The sequence below is a fragment of the Corella eumyota genome, chromosome 2, assembly GCF_963082875.1.
Source record: "Corella eumyota chromosome 2, kaCorEumy4.1, whole genome shotgun sequence".
NCBI lineage: Eukaryota > Metazoa > Chordata > Ascidiacea > Phlebobranchia > Corellidae > Corella > Corella eumyota.
In genome coordinates this window covers 13,136,305-13,158,323 of record NC_137491.1, presented here as the reverse complement: position 1 = coordinate 13,158,323, position 22,019 = coordinate 13,136,305, and the positions used below count along the sequence as shown (strand labels likewise).

Here is a 22,019-nt window from a genome sequence, read left to right as displayed (position 1 = left end):
GTTTATATTAAATTAAAAATAGTTTCTTAAAAGTGTTCATTAATTTATTTAAAAGTTAATATATAACATTCACATTACAGCATTATGAAATGTTTTTGAGTATTAAATACAAATATGGTAGGCTATTGCGTCAATTACACAAACAAATTTAGCAACTTTTTAAATTTAAAAGAAGTCTATCTAATAAAGTCTGAAATGTATTAAAAAATAAAATTTAATTTGATATCACTTTCTTTAAACTGTCTGACTGCCAGTCTAAATTAATTTTTTAAGGCTAATAGTTTAAATTTAGTTTAATTAACGACTTTTAGTCCAAACACATTTTAATTTATTTAAAATAGGACTTTGCCTGTCTGACCGTACAACTACTAACGTAAATAAACATAAGAAAATTCACCAATTTCGATAAGCAGTGAGAGCCGAAGAGTGTGAACCAAAAAAGTGCTAAAAATAACCGCAGAGTTTCCATTTAAATATTGTCAAATAAAAAAATCACTTTCTATCTGTTCAATGATCATATAACCATATATGATCATTGATCTGGTAAAAGTATTTAAACGCGACAAAAATTAAATATACCAAGAAGGTAAAAAAGGTGGTTATTGGTTTTGTACTTAGTAATTCTTATTTTTGCCTGGCGCCCAAAAATTGTTTAAAAAATTTTTAAAAAAGATACCGACGACTTGGTGCAAAGGTAAGAAAACTTGGGTCCACAGCATAAGGTCAATGCTAAATTTCAAACTGCCTTTATGTTGTAGCGCACTTGAATAAGGAGCTTATAACATCCAAAACTAAAAAAAACTTAAGACTTGGCCGGGATAACAAAGATTACGTTATGTTAGGCCCGTAAAGTTGACCATTTCGTAAACCTATGACCTTCTGTTGCAAGTCATTTCAACTAATCACTACACTGCGGCGCTGTGAATAAGGTCAATAACTAGGTGATCATTAAATAATTGACAAATTTATCGCAAACACAAGTTAAACATCAAAAATAGATCGGTCACGTATTGAGCAACCAAGTTGGTTGCAGTATGCAAAAAGATAAAATCTCATGATTTCATAGCGTAGAGTAAACCATCAACTGTGCTAAGCAAAGCACACGTATCGCAAAAGATTGATTAATTTTAAAACATAAAAAAATATGTCCCTTACCCCCAAAAAAAAATTTTTTTTTTCTATTTTGTTGCAACTTCGCCATTTTATTAATTATAATAAATTTTGTTATCATAGTTTTTCAAATTAGAAATTAAAAGTCAATATCAAGCATTACAAACTTATTGTAAATTAATTTGAGGCATTTAAAATTTAGTTAAATGTATATCCTGATATCAATAACTGAATACTGGATTAAAAATTATATTTTTTGTTTATTACAATTAAATTTCTAATTGTTGATTATAATTTAAAGATTGATATTATAAAACTTTAAAATTATTTTGTTGTGAAATTATTGTTAAATTACAGTAAGGCAATTGTTGTTTAATTACAGTAGGAAAATTGTTATAGTTACAGTAAAAAACCTAGTATTTTCTTCTGAAGCTTTTGGGCGAATGTTCTCACGGTCAAATCTTCTGGCAACCAAATTATCCCCTTAACAAGCTAATGTTTAATAAAAAAATCCCAAGTTTTTACAATAAAAATTCTTAGAAATAACCATTGCTTCATTAACTTTAAATTGAACAATGCAATTAAAATTTGAACCTTCAACAAAAACAACAAACAAACCGTCTTTTGATGGTTTATTTATAAGTTGCTAAACATTGGGACCTTTCCTCCCACTCAGTCCAAACACCATCTGCTGGTTTACTTGTGGTAGTTATTGATATTCATGTGGTTGCTAATGTTGTAAAAATAGTTTTAGACAAATAAAGACAACCAATCGACTAAAATATTTTTTACTTAGTGATAAAAGCATAAAATTAAACGTTTAACTAGTAAAAAGAGCTTATTATCATTAAATGATATATATATTAAATAACTAATCAAAAATGCAATACTAATAATTTTTAAGGCATTCTAAAGTTTTGCGATATATGGTGACGTCACAAATTTGGCGACTATAGCTAGCTATATGGTGACGTCACAAATTTGGCGACTATAGCAAAAGATGTAGTCAAAAATCGTTAAATTGCTTCCCACCGTATACATGTCGAAAATAATACTTTTGTGTTTCATGTTGCGTGGTGTAGTCGGCAGTAGCCGGCAGCGTGGTGTAGTGGTAAGAACATTTGCTACACCACCATAAGGTCTTGTGTAAGGTGCTATAAACGGCATAAACTCCTGCTAAGCCAGTAGTTAATCGGCAGCATAATTACCGGGCAATTATAGTCTCTATAATATCCCAAACTGCCACAGGCAACTCGAGACTGGGTCGGAGTAACTTATGTTACTCTATGTTTAAGTCGCGCATTCGACTTTCCCACATCGAGGATAAAGATATATACAAAAAAAAAAAAATTTAAAACCCTAGCTAATCGCGATAACACACAATAAAAGCTTACTAAACGTAATACCTCCAAGAACAAAAAACCTTTAAATAACTACAAACAAAACATTTGATGGACTCAGACTAGGCTAGGACCTAACGAGGTCACAAACATTTGGAGTTATTAAAGACTATTAAAGAGTTAGTCGTCTGCTTAACTTGTTACTATAACAAAAATTAAAGTTTTACCAAAATGCGCTAAGCTGCGCTGGAAACTCATTTTAGCGAAGACGAACTCGACCTTTTAAGCGTACACCAGCGTACTTTCACACGTTTAAAAAATGGTATAAATTTAACATTACCATTTATGAGTTGAGTCGTGTTAAGCCCAGGTGTAAACGTCTCTTATATTATTTTAAAATAATTTTTAGTTACGCTAAAATAATTTTTAGTTAAGCTAAAATAATTAAAACTTAAAAAAAATACCATGCTAAGTGTTGTGGTAACTACCATCATAGATATTACATTACACTATCATCATAGATACCATCATAGACACTACTACCATCACATATATTACATTGTAATGTAATATCTATGCTACCATATGATATAAAAAGTTAACAACGTGAGGATAAAAAATTATTATAATTATTCAACCATTTACAATAGTAAACTTGCAAACCCTACAAATTCTGAAGATTGTTATTCGGCAAGTCGTTGCGTATATGAATCAAAGGAAAAACAGAAGCCTCTTAGGCCCTTAAAATAAAAAGACTGTCATGTGTAGTGCGTAGGCATAGTACCACGGATAAATATAGAATATAATTTATAAGTAATTAACTTTCGGACTTTAAATCATAAGATATTAACCATTGGCAGATTGGTTTGGCTTGGGGTTTATCCCACCACCTGACAACCCCTGTCACTGTCTGACTGTCTGACTCGACTGTTAGCGTGTTATGCAAATAGTGCATTAAGCATGTATTAACGTTTTAAAAAGATTTGGTAATAATATCTGAATAAAATACATACCAAGATGATTTTCTGTTAATATTAAAAAGATTAACATTTTTTGTTGTCATTGTTTTATTATAAGAATTTAACTTGGTAGACTTACTAGTTAAAATAGCAAATCTTTATGTATTTTAAGCGTTAGGTAGTTAAAAGTGTGTGTGTTTTTCGTATATTATCGCCTTACAAAATATTAGTAAAATCCTGGCTTTTCTGTCTAAACATAAAAATATGTTTTTACTCAAATACAGTCATAAGTTGATCTAGGAATTTTGGGGTGAAATAAATAAGGTTTTTTGATTTTGGGCTCGGCAATAGTTTGTACCAATTAAAGTGCCAAACTTAAGGATGCCATAACATGAAAGCAATGGGTATCAATCGAACCTAAGATATATAATAAAACCCCATGCAATTGCAATAAAGCTAAGTATTTAAATTAACGCTTTGTCTGTAAAGAGTTTAATCTTTTAAAATGTATATACAGTAAAAGGACAGTTTATTTTTTTAAATGCATAAAATAGACATGCAGACCTAATAGAACTAAAATTCTGTAGTTTAATGTATTACTCTGGTTGTGAATGTTTTTTTTACATAGCTATTATTTATATACATTAGGTGGGTTTGCCGAAATATCTAGTGGACAGACTTTCTGTAGCTGAATATACATTATTTAGTTTATAAGTTGAAGTATTCAATTTTGTAATAGTAAAACATGTATATCTTATGTAATGTATAACAACTGTTACCAATTTCATGCAAAAAATTAAAACAGAGGGTTGTTTTCATTTTGGTAAAATTTATTTATTTTAAATATTTTTATCTAATTTATTCTTAAATAACAAAAGTAAAAAATATTATGTATCATAAATTAAACTGTTTATAAGTAAAAAAGTAGTTTGTTTTTGAGTGTTGTGGTTTTACTGTATACTCTATTCTGTCTTATTTTTACTTTATTTAAATATTAACTTTATTTAAATTATTTGAAAAATGAATAACCCATTCATTTTTTAACATTATTTTTAATTCCTATTTCTTTAGTGCGTTTTACATTTTTTTTAAATTTTTTGATTATAAATCGTGTATAAGCCCCTATAAAAAAAGCAGATAAGGGTTCATGCAAACTGTTAATAAAATTTTATGATTAACTATATAATAGATAATGTTTGCTTACAGAAATTAATAATAAAGTTTTACATGAAAGAATTATTGTCAAACAAAGTTAATAAATGAATGAATCATTTTTTTAAAACCAATTCTCAATACAGTGTTTCAAACAAAGCAAAAACACTAATTTTTTTTCTACTCGTAAATTTTTGCGATGTTACGATCTAAATAAATATCGCAGATTTTAACGTCGCATTTATCTTATGACGTAGTGCTCTGGATAAAATGCACTTGAGTTATGTGAGCAACGTAGTATAAAAGTAAGTTGTTCACACGCCATACGAGTTGTTCGCCTTCTTAGTTGTAGTGGTCTATTTTTAGAGGTATTACATTTTAAATTTACAGTTCTTTAAAATGTTGTTGTACTAAAGAAATTAAAACATTTTATTTCGATTGAGTTCTGTATTTAAAATATTTTTTTTAAAATAGTGATAAGTTTAAAATGGGTAAATAGCTTATAGCATAACTGTTCAATTAGTTGGGTATGCAAAACATTTTTCAAAGTGACGTAATTGTTTAGTAATCACATTTTATTTTAGTCTTTCACGGAATTCAATTATGTGACGAAGCATCAAAATGTTTTTTTGTAAGAAGGCACTTTGTTATGTCCAATGTTATCCTTTACTTGGTAATCATATTTAAACAATTCCATTGCATTAATATTGTTATTTGACAAGTTTATATTATTTTATGTTAAAGTTAAAGTTAAAAATAAGTCTTACGGTAATAAGTAGATCAAATTTGTAAATTAGTGCAAGCAATTTACCATGACCCAATTCGTCTAAGAAATTAGGCCGCAGGGCCTCTTAGTTTTTTACAACATCGTTTTACAAGTTGGGCCGTAAAATGTGGTTTACTTTAATGAAACGTAACATTTTGTAATTTAAACTTTAGTTTAAAGTATTAGGTTTTGGTATGCTATATCACGCTTTATTTTCTGCAAGAGAAAACATGTTTTTTAAAAGTGTTTTAAACTATTTTTAGGTGACTTTATGAAACATAAGGGTAACTTGTAAATTATCATTTCTTACTACTATTACGGTTCTTTAAACTTTAAAATATTTATTTAGAAACTCTTACTGAAAAATCATCATAAATTTAAGGCTACGTTATTCTTATTTTATAATCTCCATATTTAATGCATAATATCGTTCTTGTTACTTACGGTTCCAAGAATTTTGCAGGAATGTAAACTGCAAGTGATCTAAGAATAATTATAAACATTTATAGTTTCTAAGTTTTGTTTACTTAGTGAATAAAATGCGTCCAGTTTAGCCCAATCGTAAACAAATAAAATTTAATTACTAGTCGTGCTGCAAATGCATACGGAAGTTTATAATTAAGCTGTAATTATATGCATACAAACAAGTCTTAATTGGAGCACGTATCGTCTAGTTAATTGCTACTAGTAAACGCAATCCCATCAAAGTTTAGTTGTGCGTAGGATTCAAAATACTTTAACAAAATTGTTAAAATATTTTAGAGATAAACTGAATTGCCGTAAAAAAGTTTTTATTTTTAATTATTATTTTAGTATATAATTAAAATGTTAAAAATATTCAAACATGTATGTTTATATACAATGCGTTGCCACATGACACATAGACAGGATGCAAACATTTTAAGACAATAAAACGACGATCTTATAAAAGGGAACGTGTTATTTATAATATTTATAATAAGAATACACAATACAAGCATTTTTTTATACGCAACTTGAATTAATAAAATTGCAGCTTTACTTACAAACTTATTTTTTTAATGTAAAATAAATTATGTAAATCTATAAAATAAAATGTTTTTTTAATATTGCGAAGTGGTGTACCTAAAAAAAGCATTTTGTCAGTGTCAATATTTATTTTATGTGATTAAAATATCACTAAATTTTATTTCTTTCTTATTTAACCGTTGGACCTAAAAGAATGTATGCTGATGAGACATGTATGAATCATGTTACAAAAAAAACAGAGTCGCGTTTATTGTTCGATATAGTTTTTCAGAGTTTATTTGAGTAATCAAGATTACGTCACAGTATTGTTTATTTTCAAACAGCCAAGACGACGGCGATAGGGCAGTTTATTTTTTTAATTAAAGAAAATAATAAAATCACATGCTTATGTAATTAGAGACTTACAAGTAAATTGTGATTGTTGCTGTAAAAACTTATGAGAGAAGTAGTAATTTTGGCATATTAATTCGTCACTGGTAAATTAGACTAGTTAATAACTTTGTGTTTACAATGCGTAAATAGTTGGCAATTAAATTGTTATTTACTTGTTTTGTTTGTAGTTCTTTAAAGTGTTGTGTGCTAGTAGTTAATTTGAAAACTTTGTTCTCATTTACATGTTATTTAATGCAAAAACTAGGGTAAGTGGATTGAATATTTAGTTTCAAAATATTTTGTGCATAATTTAAATGTTGTTGGTATTTTTTATTTTAGTTTAAAATACACACATTCTAGATTTATAAGTAAAGGGAGTCAGTTATTAGAGTGTTTAAATATTACAACATTAAAATCGTACACAGTATTTTGTAACTTGTTGGTTTTATAAAAAGGCGGCTATGATAGCGTATAAGCCCAAAGAACGGTTAATATTTGGCATTCCTTTACACCAGATTGATTGTCTGAAAAACATTTGCTTACATAGCAAAAAATGGTGGTTAACGCTATGTTACCTATTTGTTTTAAGATTAGAAAAAAGTCCATCGCTGTTAAAATGTTTAGATTAATCCTAATATAGCCTTAGAAATCAGCAAACTGATTTCAAATGACAATTTTTTCAACCTAGCTTGATGTTTTACCAATTAGCCAGCTCAATAGTTTTTTTCGTCGGGCAGGGTAAACAATCGTTTGCAAATTGCATTGTTATTTACTAATTTTGGACAATAAACATTACTTAATGGCCTCTCAATACATAATACGCATTTAAAACAGTCGAAGCATAACCGGCTTAATTGCCAAGACGTGAAATACTTACCGGACTAACCATTAAGCAAGCTTTATTTTAATTACTTCTTAGAAGGGCCACAGGGTTAAAAGATTAAATTTAGCCCTGGCAAATTGTTACGCAAGTGTTTTGATAAGTATAATATTTAAAAGTGTATTTCTGAGTCACAAAAAAATGCCGGTAATTTTAGCGTAAAACTGGTTTGTTCACATTGTTTAACCGAATTTATGTATATACTGTTTATTTCAGTGACTCTTACTGTTTTTTTTTCGTAATATTTTTTTTTCACAACTGACTAAGAAAGCAAGTGGTGATTGGTGAAAAATTAAATTTTAAAACAACTTTTAGTATTTTAATGTAGATAGTTTGGACTTTAGTCATTTGTTTCTTAGGTTACAATGTTATATATTAAATCATTAAATTGATTTCGTCAATTTTTCCTGTCGCATTAATATATTATGTATTGTAAATTTCTTTCCTTTTTATAAATGCGCGAAAACCTAAATAAAAAAGGTTAAGACAATACTGTAATAGACACGGTGCTATTCTTATACGTTCTTGAAATTCAATATCGTTTTGGCCTCAGGCAAATTGCTTTTTCTTAGATTTCTTTAATGACGTTTCAGGCAATTTTCTTTGACTAAATAACTAACACAGGTTAATATCGTATTTTACGTGTCTAAAATCACATTTATTGAATATATAAGTTACTATGAAAATCTTATTAGGTTTTTGGTTATAATAATTAAATGGTTGGTGTTTGATCCCTAACTAATTTTTATTCTTTTAAATTTTAAACAACTTTTTGTTGTAATGTTTTGCAGAAAATTTTTGATTAATTTTTATTTAAATATTTTTAATTTTATTTACACCTCTACTCTTTTGGAATTATTTTTGTATTGAAATTGGAATTAGTAAAGAAAGTCACTCAGTAGATAATCAACAAATCAGCCTATGCATAATAATGTGATAAGGATTTTTAATAAAAAAACAACAAGTTAACTTAAACGAAAATATGGGTAACGCAGAAAGCACAAGAATGAGAGATTATAGAACTTACAATACTCCACTTAAACTTCCTATGCCAAGTTCGGGGGAAATTGAAGACAGATTTGAAAAAGTTTTGGTATATATTTTTTTAATATTTGTTACAAAAACATTTTTTTTTATTTAAGTACCACCTTAAATAGGTAATTATTTATGGTTTAAATATATATTTTTATTTTAATATGAAAGGCAAATTTTAAAGCTTACCCAAAACCAGAAGTTTATTATTTGTGTCACAAGCATCGACAATATATGCTACACTAAAATCAATTATAGCATAAAAACTAATTTTATTATTGTTGGAATTAATTTAAGGGAGCATTATAAATAAAATTATTTTTAATTAAAATTATCTAAGAATTGTTGTGAATTTAAAAATAATAATATATTGTTTTATTTCTAAAAGGAGTGTATGAACCTTCCTGCAGATAAGGTGAAGGTTTTAAATAAATACGATGACAAAAAGAAATGGGAATTAATTTGTGACCAGGTGAAAATTTGTTTACAAATAATGATTTATTTATGTTTAATTAAGATAAGACTCCTAAATCTGCTATTATTGTTTAAATTATTAATTTTAAAAATCTGTGCTTAGTTTTGGTAAAAAATTATAATAAATTATTCATTATGTTTGTAACAAACCCTTTTTAACAAGATTTTTATTGAGTTTGCACGCTAAACTATTTGAGAAGGGTAGCCTATTACAATATTGGTGTGGTTGTTTTATCATGGATTGTATATTATCACAAATAACAGGTTTTAACCAGGTGTAGTTTTTTATTAGGTGCCAATTTTAAAATTGTCAAAGTTAAATTTTAGTCAAATTGACACTGAATGGTTTATTTTTTTTTAATTTCTAAACAATTATGGCATTACAAGGGGTTTTATCGGTTTTGGAAAAGGTAGTTCGCTTGTCTTTTAAGTCATTTTCAAAGGTGCGTTGTTTAATCCAAAAATGTTAAGTTTTTAAAAAATAAAGTTATTTTTACCAGTAAAAAAAAAGTTTTTTAACAAAAAAAGGTAGTACAATATTTATGTAAAGCAAGCATATATTTTAAAATCTGTTTTCATGGCAATATTTGTTGTTAAAATCAATTAACTCAACTTATTTATACATGAGTTTTACCAGTAAGAATTGTCTATTTTTGTATTTTGTGTATTAGCTTTTGGTTGTAATTAACTTAGTTAGTCCTGCTGGATTTAATTAAGTTCTGTACAAGATATCATTGTTTATAGTTTACTTACTTAAAAACTTCTAAAACTTTAATAATTGCCAAAAAAAATAGCATTAGATAATAAAAGTAATAACTTTATTTTTTAGGACAAAGTAACTGCCAAGAATCCACCTTCTTACTATATTGAACGTCTTAATTCCTACCTGGACCCTACATTAAGAAGGAAAAGATTTCGAAAGCGAGCGGCAGAATCTACTAAAACTCTGAGGGACTTGGAAATATCATTAAGAACAAATCACATTGGGTGAATATTTTTTAACAATAATTAAACTTTAAAAATTTTTAACATTTTTATATAAAACAAAAGGGTAAGTATTAAAATGGTGTAGTGGTACTGACAGCATGGTGTAGTGGTAAGAACACTTGCTACACACCACATGAGGTTGTAGGTTTAATCCCCACTGATTTTATGCTGTAGTACCCTTGTGTAAGGTGCTATAAACGGTACGAACTCCTTCTGAGCCAGCAACGTAATCAGCAGTATAATTATCGGGCAATTATAATCTATAATATTCCAAACTGCCACAGGCAACTCGAGACTGGGTCGGAGTAACAAATGTTACTCTATGTTTAAGTTGCGCATTCGACTTTCCCACATCGAGGATAAAAATATATACAAAAAAAGAAAAAAATGTTGTATTTAAACAGCTATTGTAAATAAACATATATTAATTCTGTTTTATATATAGCATATCTAAAAATAAAACAAAACCTAATTTTAGTGTACATATATACTAAATATTCAGACATAAGTCCAGTAAACTATCAAGTGGAGTATGAAATATTTACCTATCTTAAACAATATGGTTTCCTATGACTGAATGTCATAAAACCTATTTTTTAGGTACTTATGTTTACTTTAAAACTGTTGAAGGGTTGTGGTTAGATAAAATCAATGTTTTAGTTTTAGTTTTTAAACACAACATTATGTAAGATAAGCACTAAACTGATGCATTATTTTTAATTAACTAAGTCACTTTTTTCATGGCAATTTAACTCCCTAGTAAACTTAAAAATGATCATCTGACTTAATTGACTTTTTTTTACTACAAATTTATGTATAAATATATGTATATAGTGGCATTGTAAAATTTGAAAAATTATGCCTAAATAATATTAAATACATATATGTATTAAATAAAAATCGTTGGAAACTAATGAATATTTGGTAAAAAAAATGGCCATTAGTAGAATATTTAATAAACTTTTTTTGTATTGCAGTTGGCTTCGCGAGTTTTTAAATGAGGAAAATAAAGGATTAGATGTTCTTGTTAATTATCTAGGATTTGCCCAATATGCAATTATGTAAGTTATATAAACCTTTACTTTAAATGCTTTATTGATATACTTTTATAAAAAAAGCTAAATCATTTTAAAAAGGCCACTTGCTAGTTATTTGTGTTTCACTGATAAATTTGTTGTATTTAAAACTTTTATAGTAACCTAGTTATTTTTAGGTTAAATTTTATTTTAAAATTTAAAGCTTTGTCATTGATTTTAATTTAGAATAGCAATGGTTATAGTCAATAATTTGTACCCAAATTTTATCTTTCTTTTATTTACAGGCTTTATCTAAATTTTTCTATTTTTAAAATATTATTAGCAGTGGCCCTTAACATTTTACTAAATTTTACAGATATGACCCTGAGACTCCAAACCTTTCTACGTCTCACAGTATGGGCAGTACGGGTGACCTTACTGTGGGCAGTACCATGAGTTTAAAGGTTACAAAATCTTCCACCAAAATAACAAGGTCAATGACTTTACCAAACCGAAGAACTTTAAAAAATTCAAGAGCTGTTATGGACAGGTCAGAAAAGTTATTTTGTTTGATTGATAAAAACATTTAGGCTATAAAACGATATTATTTTATTTTTCACAAAAAACTTAAATTGCCTTTTTTTAAATATTTATTTAATCTGAAAGATTTAAAGTTAAAAACAAGCAGTTGGAAATCTAAACCTTACAGTTGTTTAATTACATGTATTGGTTTAATTATTTTTAAATGCCTTTAATTATTTTCTAGGCATACTGTTGTGTGTTTAACACTTTAGGTATGTTTTAAAATCGGTTGTGTAAGCACAATAATGCAAATCTTTTATGATAAATCAATATTAACAATGTGATCAACTAAAAAAATATCTGCTCAGTAATTAAATTATAACTTTGTATTTATTTATTATAACTACAAATCTTTTCTGTATATTATTATGTAAATTTTACCATACTTTTGAAGCCCTTAAACACTTAAATTAATAATATCATGTTTTTATATCTTTTAAGCTATGTTACTGTTTAAATAAAATTTGATTAGCCTATAAAATACAGTTTAACATATTTTAAAACATAAAATAAAAGTATATATATTTTATTTATTTAGAGATGATGTACATGTGTGTATAACTTGTTTAAGAGCCATTATGAACTACCAGTATGGTTTTAATATGGTAATGGCACATCCGCAATGTATTAATGAAATTGCTCTCAGTCTTAACAACAGAAGTTTAAGGTAATAATTATAACCTATTTTTTAGATTAAAATTGTAATATTGTACAATATCTTTAAACGTGTAATGATAAATGACAAAAACATTCGTTTTGTTAAACTTTATTTCTAATTCTAAACTAGTGGTTTCTGCTTACAAAAAAACAGAATGTGGTGAACATTATTACTAAGAAATATTACAAAAAATATTAAGTGTTTTAATTCTACCTGTAATAAAAAAAATAAAGAACAAATTTATCTCATATTTAAAAAAAATTACAAAACAATATTTTTTTCATAGAACCAAATCATTAGTTGTTGAACTGCTAGCTGCAGCTTGTTTAGTGAGAGGGGGTCATGATATCATTTTACAAGCTTTTGATAATTTTAAAGCAATATGTAATGAACCAAAAAGATTCACCAAACTGATGTATTATTTTAGAACCGAATTGGATAACATTGATTTTATGGTTTGTTTAGTTAATTTTTTTAAATTTGTCTGAAAGCATCACCAACTGCGTGATGCCGTTGATTATTTATCTTAAGTTACTGTTTTTTAATATAATAATAATTGTTTATATCTTGTTATTATCAATTACATTTGTTGTTTTAGGTGTCATGTATGCAGTTTATTAACATCGTAGTTAACTCAGTGGAAGATATGAATTTCAGAGTTCACTTACAACATGAGTTCACTTTACTTGGCTTGGACTCATATTTAGAGGTAAAAATTATTTAAAAAAAAAAATTATAAAAAAATTATAAAAATTAATCATGTAAACATTTTTTAATTATTGATACTAATTATTTGTACATTTACCTGAAATTATTGAATGTGTTTTTTAAATAAGATTTTTATTTTATTTAAATGGAAAAATGTATTTGTAACAGCTTTATCAATTATATTTGTTAACAATAAGTTTGTCAGCTTTTTGACAGTTACTGATGTTATTTTGGAAACAACACACAATGACAATTAATAAAAGTTTGACAGCAGACCTAACAAATCCCGTTAATGCATTTTTGTCCTAAATCAAAAAAACAAGGAAAATGCATAGTTACTTATTAAGCAAAAAAGTGATTTTTTAGTATCATTGCTGTACACTATTTTTTATTTTTCAGGAAATTCGTGACACAGATAATGATCGATTAAAAATTCAAATTCAGGCTTATTTAGACAACATGTTTAATGTTGGATCTTTACTGGAAGACTCTGAAATGAAAATCGATGCCTTGGAGAGGGTCGAACATCTCGAGGACCAATTACTGGAAGTAAGTATTACAGTTAATTTTTTTGGATATTATTATTAGAAAAAATTATAAGTTAAAAACTCGTTTTATTACATGTACAAAAATATAATTTTAACATAATCTTTTTGCATCGTATTAAAATAATAACTTATTTGAATTACTTTTGTGCTAACAAAATAGCCAAGTGATGATGATATGTATTATGTAAGTATTATAACTTGTATCTATGTTTCGGGTTGTATTTTATTTTTATGTTGGTAGTATTATAAACCTGTTAGTTTGACAATTTTGACAATAGATGTTTTGTTGAGGCACGACTGTTAATTTATATACATTTAATGCTAATATGTATATGACTTGACTTTTTTGTTGAAATGCTAAACTTTACTAAATGCATTTTTTTTAGGATTTTATAATTATGTTTTTAGCTTAATGAGAAGTTCCAAGAACAGGAATATGAAAATATGACTAAAATTGTTCAACTTGAAAAGCAACTGTCCTCTAATTCTCATGAACTACATACATTAAAGGTACTAAGTTTATTTTGATTTTAGTATTAAACAATAGATTTATTAACTTGTTGTTTTATTAAGGCTTTAATCATTTCATAATAATTTGGCTTTTTGTATTTATCTTAGTTTGGTGTATTGCTGTATTGATTTTTCCTTTTAAAAATCATATTTGATTATCTTGAAATTAATAAGTCTGTTGTTAAAATTTGTTTTGTTTATTTAAAAAGAACGTTCATAAAACCATTATCAATTACATTTCATTCACTTCATGCTTTTGGATCATTTCCCATTTTCACTAAAATAGTCCAACACTACATCATATGAGTATATGAGTGATAACATCTTCAGTGATGATATTAGACACAAAAACGATGACATCATAGGGTATTACTTTCCAGTTAGTGAATGGCAGGAAAGCAATACTACTAGAAATCTTTTAGTAAACAATAGCAGAGTTCAGTATTTGCCACCTGATCAATGGATGAATGATGAATATCAAGTAAACCATAGCCAGTATTGGAATGAAAGGCATCAAGACATATATTTTGCTGAAAATGAAAGGCTTCTTTTAGCACAAAATGATAATTTTAATAAAGAAGACCATTCTATCGAAACACAGTTTTTGCAGAAATACGGAAATGAAAATCTATATAATTTCAATGTTGATACGAACAAATATGAATTTGAAATTAAAAACAAATTTGGCGAAAAAAGTCTAAAAGCGACAACCTCAACATCTAGTAGCACAATAAATAGTGCCAACGGGTTCACTTCTGATAACTCATTTCAATATCAAAGTATTGAAAATACTAATCCTACAACAGATTCATACAATTTAAAATCAGGTGAAATTAATCGATCAGATCCATATCAAAATTATTCCAATGATTCCATACAAAAGCCTTTGTGCATTGGTATTGATAATTCATTTGCAATAGACCCAGAATTTAGTTTTCTGCATGGGTTATCTTTACCCAATTTTAGTGAGGAAAGTATTTTATCTCCTTTACCCATTTTCACGGGGGCCCAGTCACCAGGGTCAAGCATTGCGAAAACGACAACAAGTTCGAGCGACAGTACTTCACAAAGTTTATCAAGTGAACCTTCGTTGAAAAATGCTCTATTTTGTAATAATGAGGTCTTTGAAGGAAAAAACTTTCTGTCTAAATATCAAGTTTTACCTAATATTGGCAGAGAGCAAGATAAAAATAGTGCTGTTAAAAAATTTAGCATGAATTTACACAATGAATTATTTGATCCAAAACTGTCATTCGAAAATCATAAACAGGATATAAATTGTAAAAAATCTTTGGACAAAAGTGCCATGGTAATGCTTCCACCAATTAGTGAAAATACAGAAGAAAAATCAATCAGTTTATCAAATACATCACTGAATGAATTAAAAGAGGTTGTTAAACTGACATGGCATGGTCAAACTGCATTAAGTCATGTACTTGCATCATTGTGTTGTGTGCTTGCCTGTTACTTTACTTTTGTACTAGGTTGCATTTGCCTTCAAATTAATAAAAATATTTTTAACGTAACTTTTTTTTAACATTAAGATGTATTGCATCCTTAAAGTTAGCAAACCTTGCTGTTTTATTTAAATTGTTTATAAAGTAAATGGATGCATGCAAAATGTTGTTTTTTGTTTAGAAAGTTTTGTAACTCTTTAGTTCTTTTATTTATAACTTTATCATGTAATATTTTTGACAAAGTACATATTTTGAATTGTTGTGCAATTTGTAATTCTACTTATAACAATACTTTTTTTTATTGATTAATTTTAAACATTTACTAAGAATTGAGTAGTATGTTGTTATTTGTAGGCATCTAAACAAAGAGGCAATAATGTCCAACTTCAACAACCGCAAGCACCAAGCAACTTTGGGCAAACAAACAACTTGTCTAAAGGTTTATCAAACCTTCCAAAATTACCTGATCCAGAAGATAATTCTCTTGGTTTCAAAATTAAAACAAAGGTTAAATTTTATTTTATTAAAATGTTTTAATTTTTAATTTTTTTTATAAATATAATGATTTTTGCGATTTTATTACCCAACTTTGTTTTTAATTTTGCAAAACTTTTTTAGGATCCAACATCTGCACTTAACAAGACCGGCTCATCTCCCAATATTCCACCTTCCTCTACACAAATCCCATCGCCACCCACCCTTATCCCGTCACCACCAATGTTGTCAGGAGGAATACCCCCCCCTCCCAAACTTGGTGAGATTCCACCTCCTCCTATGTTGGGTAAGTATTTTTCTTCTTTGTTATATAATACTAATATATACATTTGCTTTGTTTAAATTACATCATTATGGAATTTTGACCTTAAGGTAGCCTTAAAATTTTGTTTAGTATGTTATTTTGAATGATTTCCTACTTGAACACCAATTACACATAAAAACTAATTTAACCCCGTTATTACCTGGTTAATTGAAAACTGAAAGGGTTACTTAAGGTTCATATTAGTTACAAATTTTGGTTCAAACTGAAATTTGTAAATACTTTAGATTGGGTAAATATTACAACTATTATCAAATATTTATTTTATTATTATTTAGTTGGTGATACTGTAGATTATTTATATTTTTTAAATTTATATGGTGGTATATAAAACTAGTTGTATTTTTTAATACTGCTTACACAATAGTAGATGACAGGAAAAAACAATGTAAGCATTATTGTTTGTGAAAATTATTGTTGTCTGTTGATTGTATAACTAAGATAAATAATTTTATTTTTTTAAATAATTGTTTTTTGATACAAGAAACCAATTATTTTATGTTTAGATTTTGGTTGTTTTATTTTGTGTTTATTTTAAATAATTAGTTTTAAACTATTATTTAAATAATTTAAACCAAGAATAATTTAAGTATTGGGTTATTGTTAAAAAATAAATTTATTTGCATTAAATATTGAATAGGTACTTTAACTTTATAGTCTGAATTACTTACTATTTCTTAACAATATAACATAGTGTTTATATACCTTATATACATTTGTTAGTAAAAAATTAATTATTGATAATTAATTTTTTAATTGATCTTTTGAATCTTTATAGTTAATAAATTTTGATAAAATAAAAACCTGATTTTGTTTAACTTGTTACTTACCTTTGAAATAATTTTTTAAATTAAAGGTGTTTCTGGTGTACCCAAACTACCCGGCCAACCTAATTTACCGGGAGGTTTAAAAGCAAAACAACGTCATCAACCCAAATACAGGTTGCCTGTTCTTAACTGGAGTGCATTAAGACCCAACCAAGTAGCCGGAACAATATTTAATGAGTTAGATGATGATGCTGTTCTTAATGAGGTATTGAATATTTATTTTTATTAGTCATTTGTTTTTGAAGTTGGATTTTAATAGAGAAATTGCATCTAAATAATATTATATACTATTAAATCCTACTGCCATTGCATTTAAATAAAGTTTTAGTTTTTGTTTTAGTGTTTTGTGGTTGTTTAACCAATTATTAATTTAAAATACGCTTATAAAAATATGTTTTTATTCAGTTGGACATGGGTGAGTTTGAAGAAATGTTTAAAACGAAAGCTCAGGACTCCGAAGCTGATCGTCAAAGATTACAGAAACTCGTTGAGGCTAAAGCTAAAAGGGGAACTTCTCTCATCGATAATACTAGAGCTCAAAATATTTGTAAGTTTAATATTGTTTTAGAAGTCTTTTTTTAAAGTCATGCAAAAAAACACCCATATTATTTGTAAAGCTTGTTAGGTTTTAAATGGGTTTAAAAATAAATAATTTTTTATTATTAATAGTTTCCACAACATTTACTTTTTTCTGATATTTATAGTTTCTACAACATTTAAATCTATAGTTGAAACATTGTGTGCATTTTTTTTGTGATTAGACAATATTTTTTTAAAAATTGCTTATTTTTTATATGATGTAAAACAGCTCATATTGTTTACATAATTACATAAAAATGAAGTAAAAAATACAATTTTTAGCAATCACACTTCGCAAGATAGGAATGAGCACAGATGACATTTGTCATGCTGTTTACAGCTACGATCTTAAGAGTTTACCTCTTGAGTTTGTTGAAATGTTGCCCAAGTTTATTCCCAAGGATAATGAACTCAAAGCTTTTAAGGATTATGAGAAATCTGGACAATCATTTGACGATTTGGCTGCAGAGGACAAATTTATGTGGCTTGTAAGTGATAATTTAAGGTTTTAAGGAAGTAGAATTTTTAATATTTTAGTTACAATATTTGTAGTTTAAATTACGCTTTTAAGCAAATTTGTATTTGCAAATTTTAAAAATATTTAAAATACTAGCTAAAACATAACTAAGTTAGGTGTTACAAAAAATATCTATTTATTTTTGTTGTTTTAAATTTATTGTTTAATAAAAAAAAAATTGTAATATTTCTGCTTTTATAAGGTAAATTAGTCCTTTATATAATATTTCTGCTATCAAAAGTTTAAAAAAATTATGTCTTCTTAGTTTGGAAGAGTAGAACGATTACAACAGCGGCTAAACATCATGATATTTATTGGAAATTTCAATGAAAATGTCATGTCCCTAACACCTCAACTAGCTGCTGTTATTGCTGCCTCAATGTCAATAAAATCTTCGCAATCCCTTAAGAAAGTTCTTGAAGTTATCCTTGCTTTTGGAAATTATATGAACAGCTCAAAGAGGGGTGCAGTTTATGGCTTCAAACTACAGAGCTTAGATGCGGTAATTTTTTTATGGTTTAATTAAGAGATTATTTTTTTAAAACTGTTAACATGAATTTGTTAATAGTTTTTGATCAAATAAAATATTTAATTGTTTCAATTTACAAACTGGAGAACTGTGCAACTATAGTTCAATTTTAAAACCACTTTCACTTTAAATTAGTCTTGGTTGTTATAAACCGGGCTTAAATTAAACCATAGTTATTAAAAAACCTAATTGGGGCAAAAAAAGTAAAAAGTGTTTAAATAGACATTTAAAATTCATCATATCCTTAACTGCTAATTTTATTAATTTAATTTTTAACCTAAAATGATACAACTTTTTATTTTTAGTTAATTGACACAAAATCTACAGATAAGAGACAAACCTTATTACATTACATTGCTAATGTTATCGAAAATTATTATTCTGATATCAGACACTTTTACAAGGAACTAAGATATGTTGACAAAGCCAGTAAAGGTACTTTTTTATTTATTGCTTAAATGACAATAAGGTTATGCCGTTTTTGGAGTTTTCTAATTTTTGGTACATATTTTTTTAAATTAGATTAACTTTTTTTTATAATTTTTTTTTATAAAAAAAATATATATATATTAAACTCTGGCTTATTAGCCAAATAAATATTGAAATGTTGTTGTAATAGAAGTAAAATAAATAAATTTTTTATATATCTCATTTTAAAGTGTCTATGGACAACATATTAATGGATGTTGGAAGTATTAGGAAGGGAATGAGATTAACTAAAGCCGAGTTTGAAGAACATCAACATCCTATTTTAAAGGAGTTTTTACAAAATTCGGAAGAAAGAGTACATAAGGTAAAATGTTGTATACTTGTAAAATAAGATAAACTGGCTTTTTTATTCTATTAAGCATTTTTTTCATTCTATTAAAAGTGTTACTATTGGTACCTTAATTAAAGTATTTTGTCTTCACTCTTAATATATTTTTTCTATTTCTGCAGAGTAAACTGCACATTTAATTTTGTTGATATCTGTTTTTTTGTGTGTTTCTGATGTGTTACTTTTCATTTGTTTACATGCTTTTTCCTCACCTATAACAGAATTTACTAATTAATTATTTTTTTAAATCATTTAGAAAATAAAACTACATTGTTTAAAGGTTCTTCAAGATGCAGACACAGCACAAGAAGCTTACCAAAAAGTTGTTGAATATTTTGGTGAAACTACTAAATCAATGCCACCTGAGACCTTCTTTCCAATGGTTGACCGATTTATTAATGCTTACAAAAAAGCTGAACAAGATCTTGAAAACTGGAAAATTGCTGATGTTAGTGTTTCAAAAACATGTTGTTCTAAAACTACTAAAAATTTTTAATTTGTTTTGTAACAAAATATGATGTTTATTTTTTCACTTAGGAGAAGAGAGTGGAAAAAGAGAGAAGGGCGCAAGAGAAACTGGAAGAGAAGGAGCAAAGAAAAAGAGAAAGGGAAAACTTAAAGGGAGGAGAACAAAAACTAATTAACGAACTAAGATCAAAACAGAGAAAGAAAGATAGAAGAGCAGTTGAAAGTAAAGATGGTGCGATTGAGGACAATATTAATTGTAAGTTTTCAAAATTTTTGGTTGTTTTATTTGTTGTTATTAATTGCAAGGCTTAAATTATGTGGTTATTTGTCACGAATTTGTCCAAATATAATACTTATAAACATAATAATACTAATACATTACATAATATATATATGCATCGTAAAGTTAGTTCCAAGTTTAAAATTAATATATATATTATTTATGTGCTTTAAATATGAGTTGTTCGGTTATTTAAAATTTTTTTTTAGACATTAAATCTGAACCTTATCGAAGGGAAGACACAGTTCTTAGAAGTTTTCGGAAAAAAAACAGGGTTGAGGTTCCTAAAACTGCTCAAATGTCAACCATGCTATAATACCCATAGTAGTATCACCATGGTTATAGGTTATAGCAATGCACTACACGGCTACAATGTTTGCTAAACTGCAGAGATACCTAAAAACGTGGATATAATGACCATGCTTATGTTAATAGCTGACCAGTTGCATTGTGAAATAACAATGGATTTTCATGTTTTTTGTGAGCATTATTTGGCATTGTTTTGTAATCAACAAATATTATAAGATTCGCATTAAGTATTCCTAATTTTATTAATTTGGTGGCAACTAAATTTAAAACGAATAAATGTTTTTTTTCTCGTTTTGTGTAAGTAAAACAATTTAATTTAATTTTTTTCATGCAACAGCAAGATTTTTTCTGTGCTAGTGAGGTATTCACATTCAAACATTTTAGAATTCAATAATATTACGACTAATAAAAAACTTCTACCTATTTGTTTTTTTTCACTGCCTGATTATGAAACACAAATTCCCTTTACTACCCTTTAATGTGTAAGTAATTGTTTTTTCTGTATTTAAAATGTTAATTTAAGACCAATTAGTTCGTGACGGTGCATAAATATATATTTTAGTATTTAAATTTTTCCAGTATAATTTTTGTATTCTTTCATATACCTAAATGTAGTAAACGAACAATACTAATTCACTCTTAAACAGGATACCAATATTCTTAACTTAGAATTATGTCTTTTACACTTGCTTGATGTAATGAATATATTGCATTTTTATTTTGTTGTTTGTAATGGTACAAAGTGTTTTTGCACATAATAGTGTTATGTCAGCAATAATACATATTTCATAGTGTTTAAGTAATTTATGGTTTAAAGCATTAATAAGTTAAAATTTAACACTGTAGTGATCTCTTTATTAGTTAAAAAAGTTTTACAGCAAAATGTTATATTAAGTGTTACTTATTTTTAATATTTAATTTATAGTTAAAACACACTCTACATCTATGTATTTGCTTTTAACTGTTGCCATTCTATTTTTTTATTATGCATTTCTGTATTTTTGTTGACAAATTTCTGGTACATTTTTATAAAAATATTTCTTTATAAGAAGCTATTGTCTGTACATCTTTTAAATATTATATACTGTTGTGCCTTAAATCATGTTTTAATCATTGCGTTTCTCTTGTTAATAACTTATAGACACATTCGTTTAAAATCCGTCCTTTTCATGTTATTATGTCGTTATGCTGCAGTATTTCAACAGCTTCAAAAATAATTAAATTGTGAAACTACATGAAGTGTTTGGTGTATAAACATGTTTTAGCAAAAGTAACAAATATTAGGCGTAACAAAACAAACTTAGTTTAAGAACTTAA

At 27.0% G+C, this 22,019-nt stretch overlaps 1 protein-coding gene across 1 annotated transcript; it reads left to right on the top strand.

Annotated features, from left to right (window-relative positions):
• Positions 1 to 8,383: 8,383 nt before the first annotated feature.
• Positions 8,384 to 21,918, top strand: LOC145741520 (formin-like protein 2). The gene is made up of 21 exons (XM_082559116.1): positions 8,384 to 8,680; positions 9,008 to 9,091; positions 9,923 to 10,080; positions 11,058 to 11,141; positions 11,473 to 11,646; positions 12,217 to 12,345; positions 12,623 to 12,791; positions 12,935 to 13,045; positions 13,444 to 13,593; positions 14,001 to 14,102; positions 15,914 to 16,066; positions 16,178 to 16,340; positions 17,233 to 17,408; positions 17,609 to 17,750; positions 18,065 to 18,270; positions 18,565 to 18,801; positions 19,134 to 19,263; positions 19,488 to 19,621; positions 19,926 to 20,093; positions 20,183 to 20,369; positions 20,603 to 21,918. Exons 1-21 carry the CDS (start codon positions 8,570 to 8,572, stop codon positions 20,707 to 20,709), a joined length of 3,075 nt encoding a protein of 1,024 aa, XP_082415242.1. The 5' UTR covers positions 8,384 to 8,569; the 3' UTR covers positions 20,710 to 21,918.
• Positions 21,919 to 22,019: the final 101 nt, after the last annotated feature.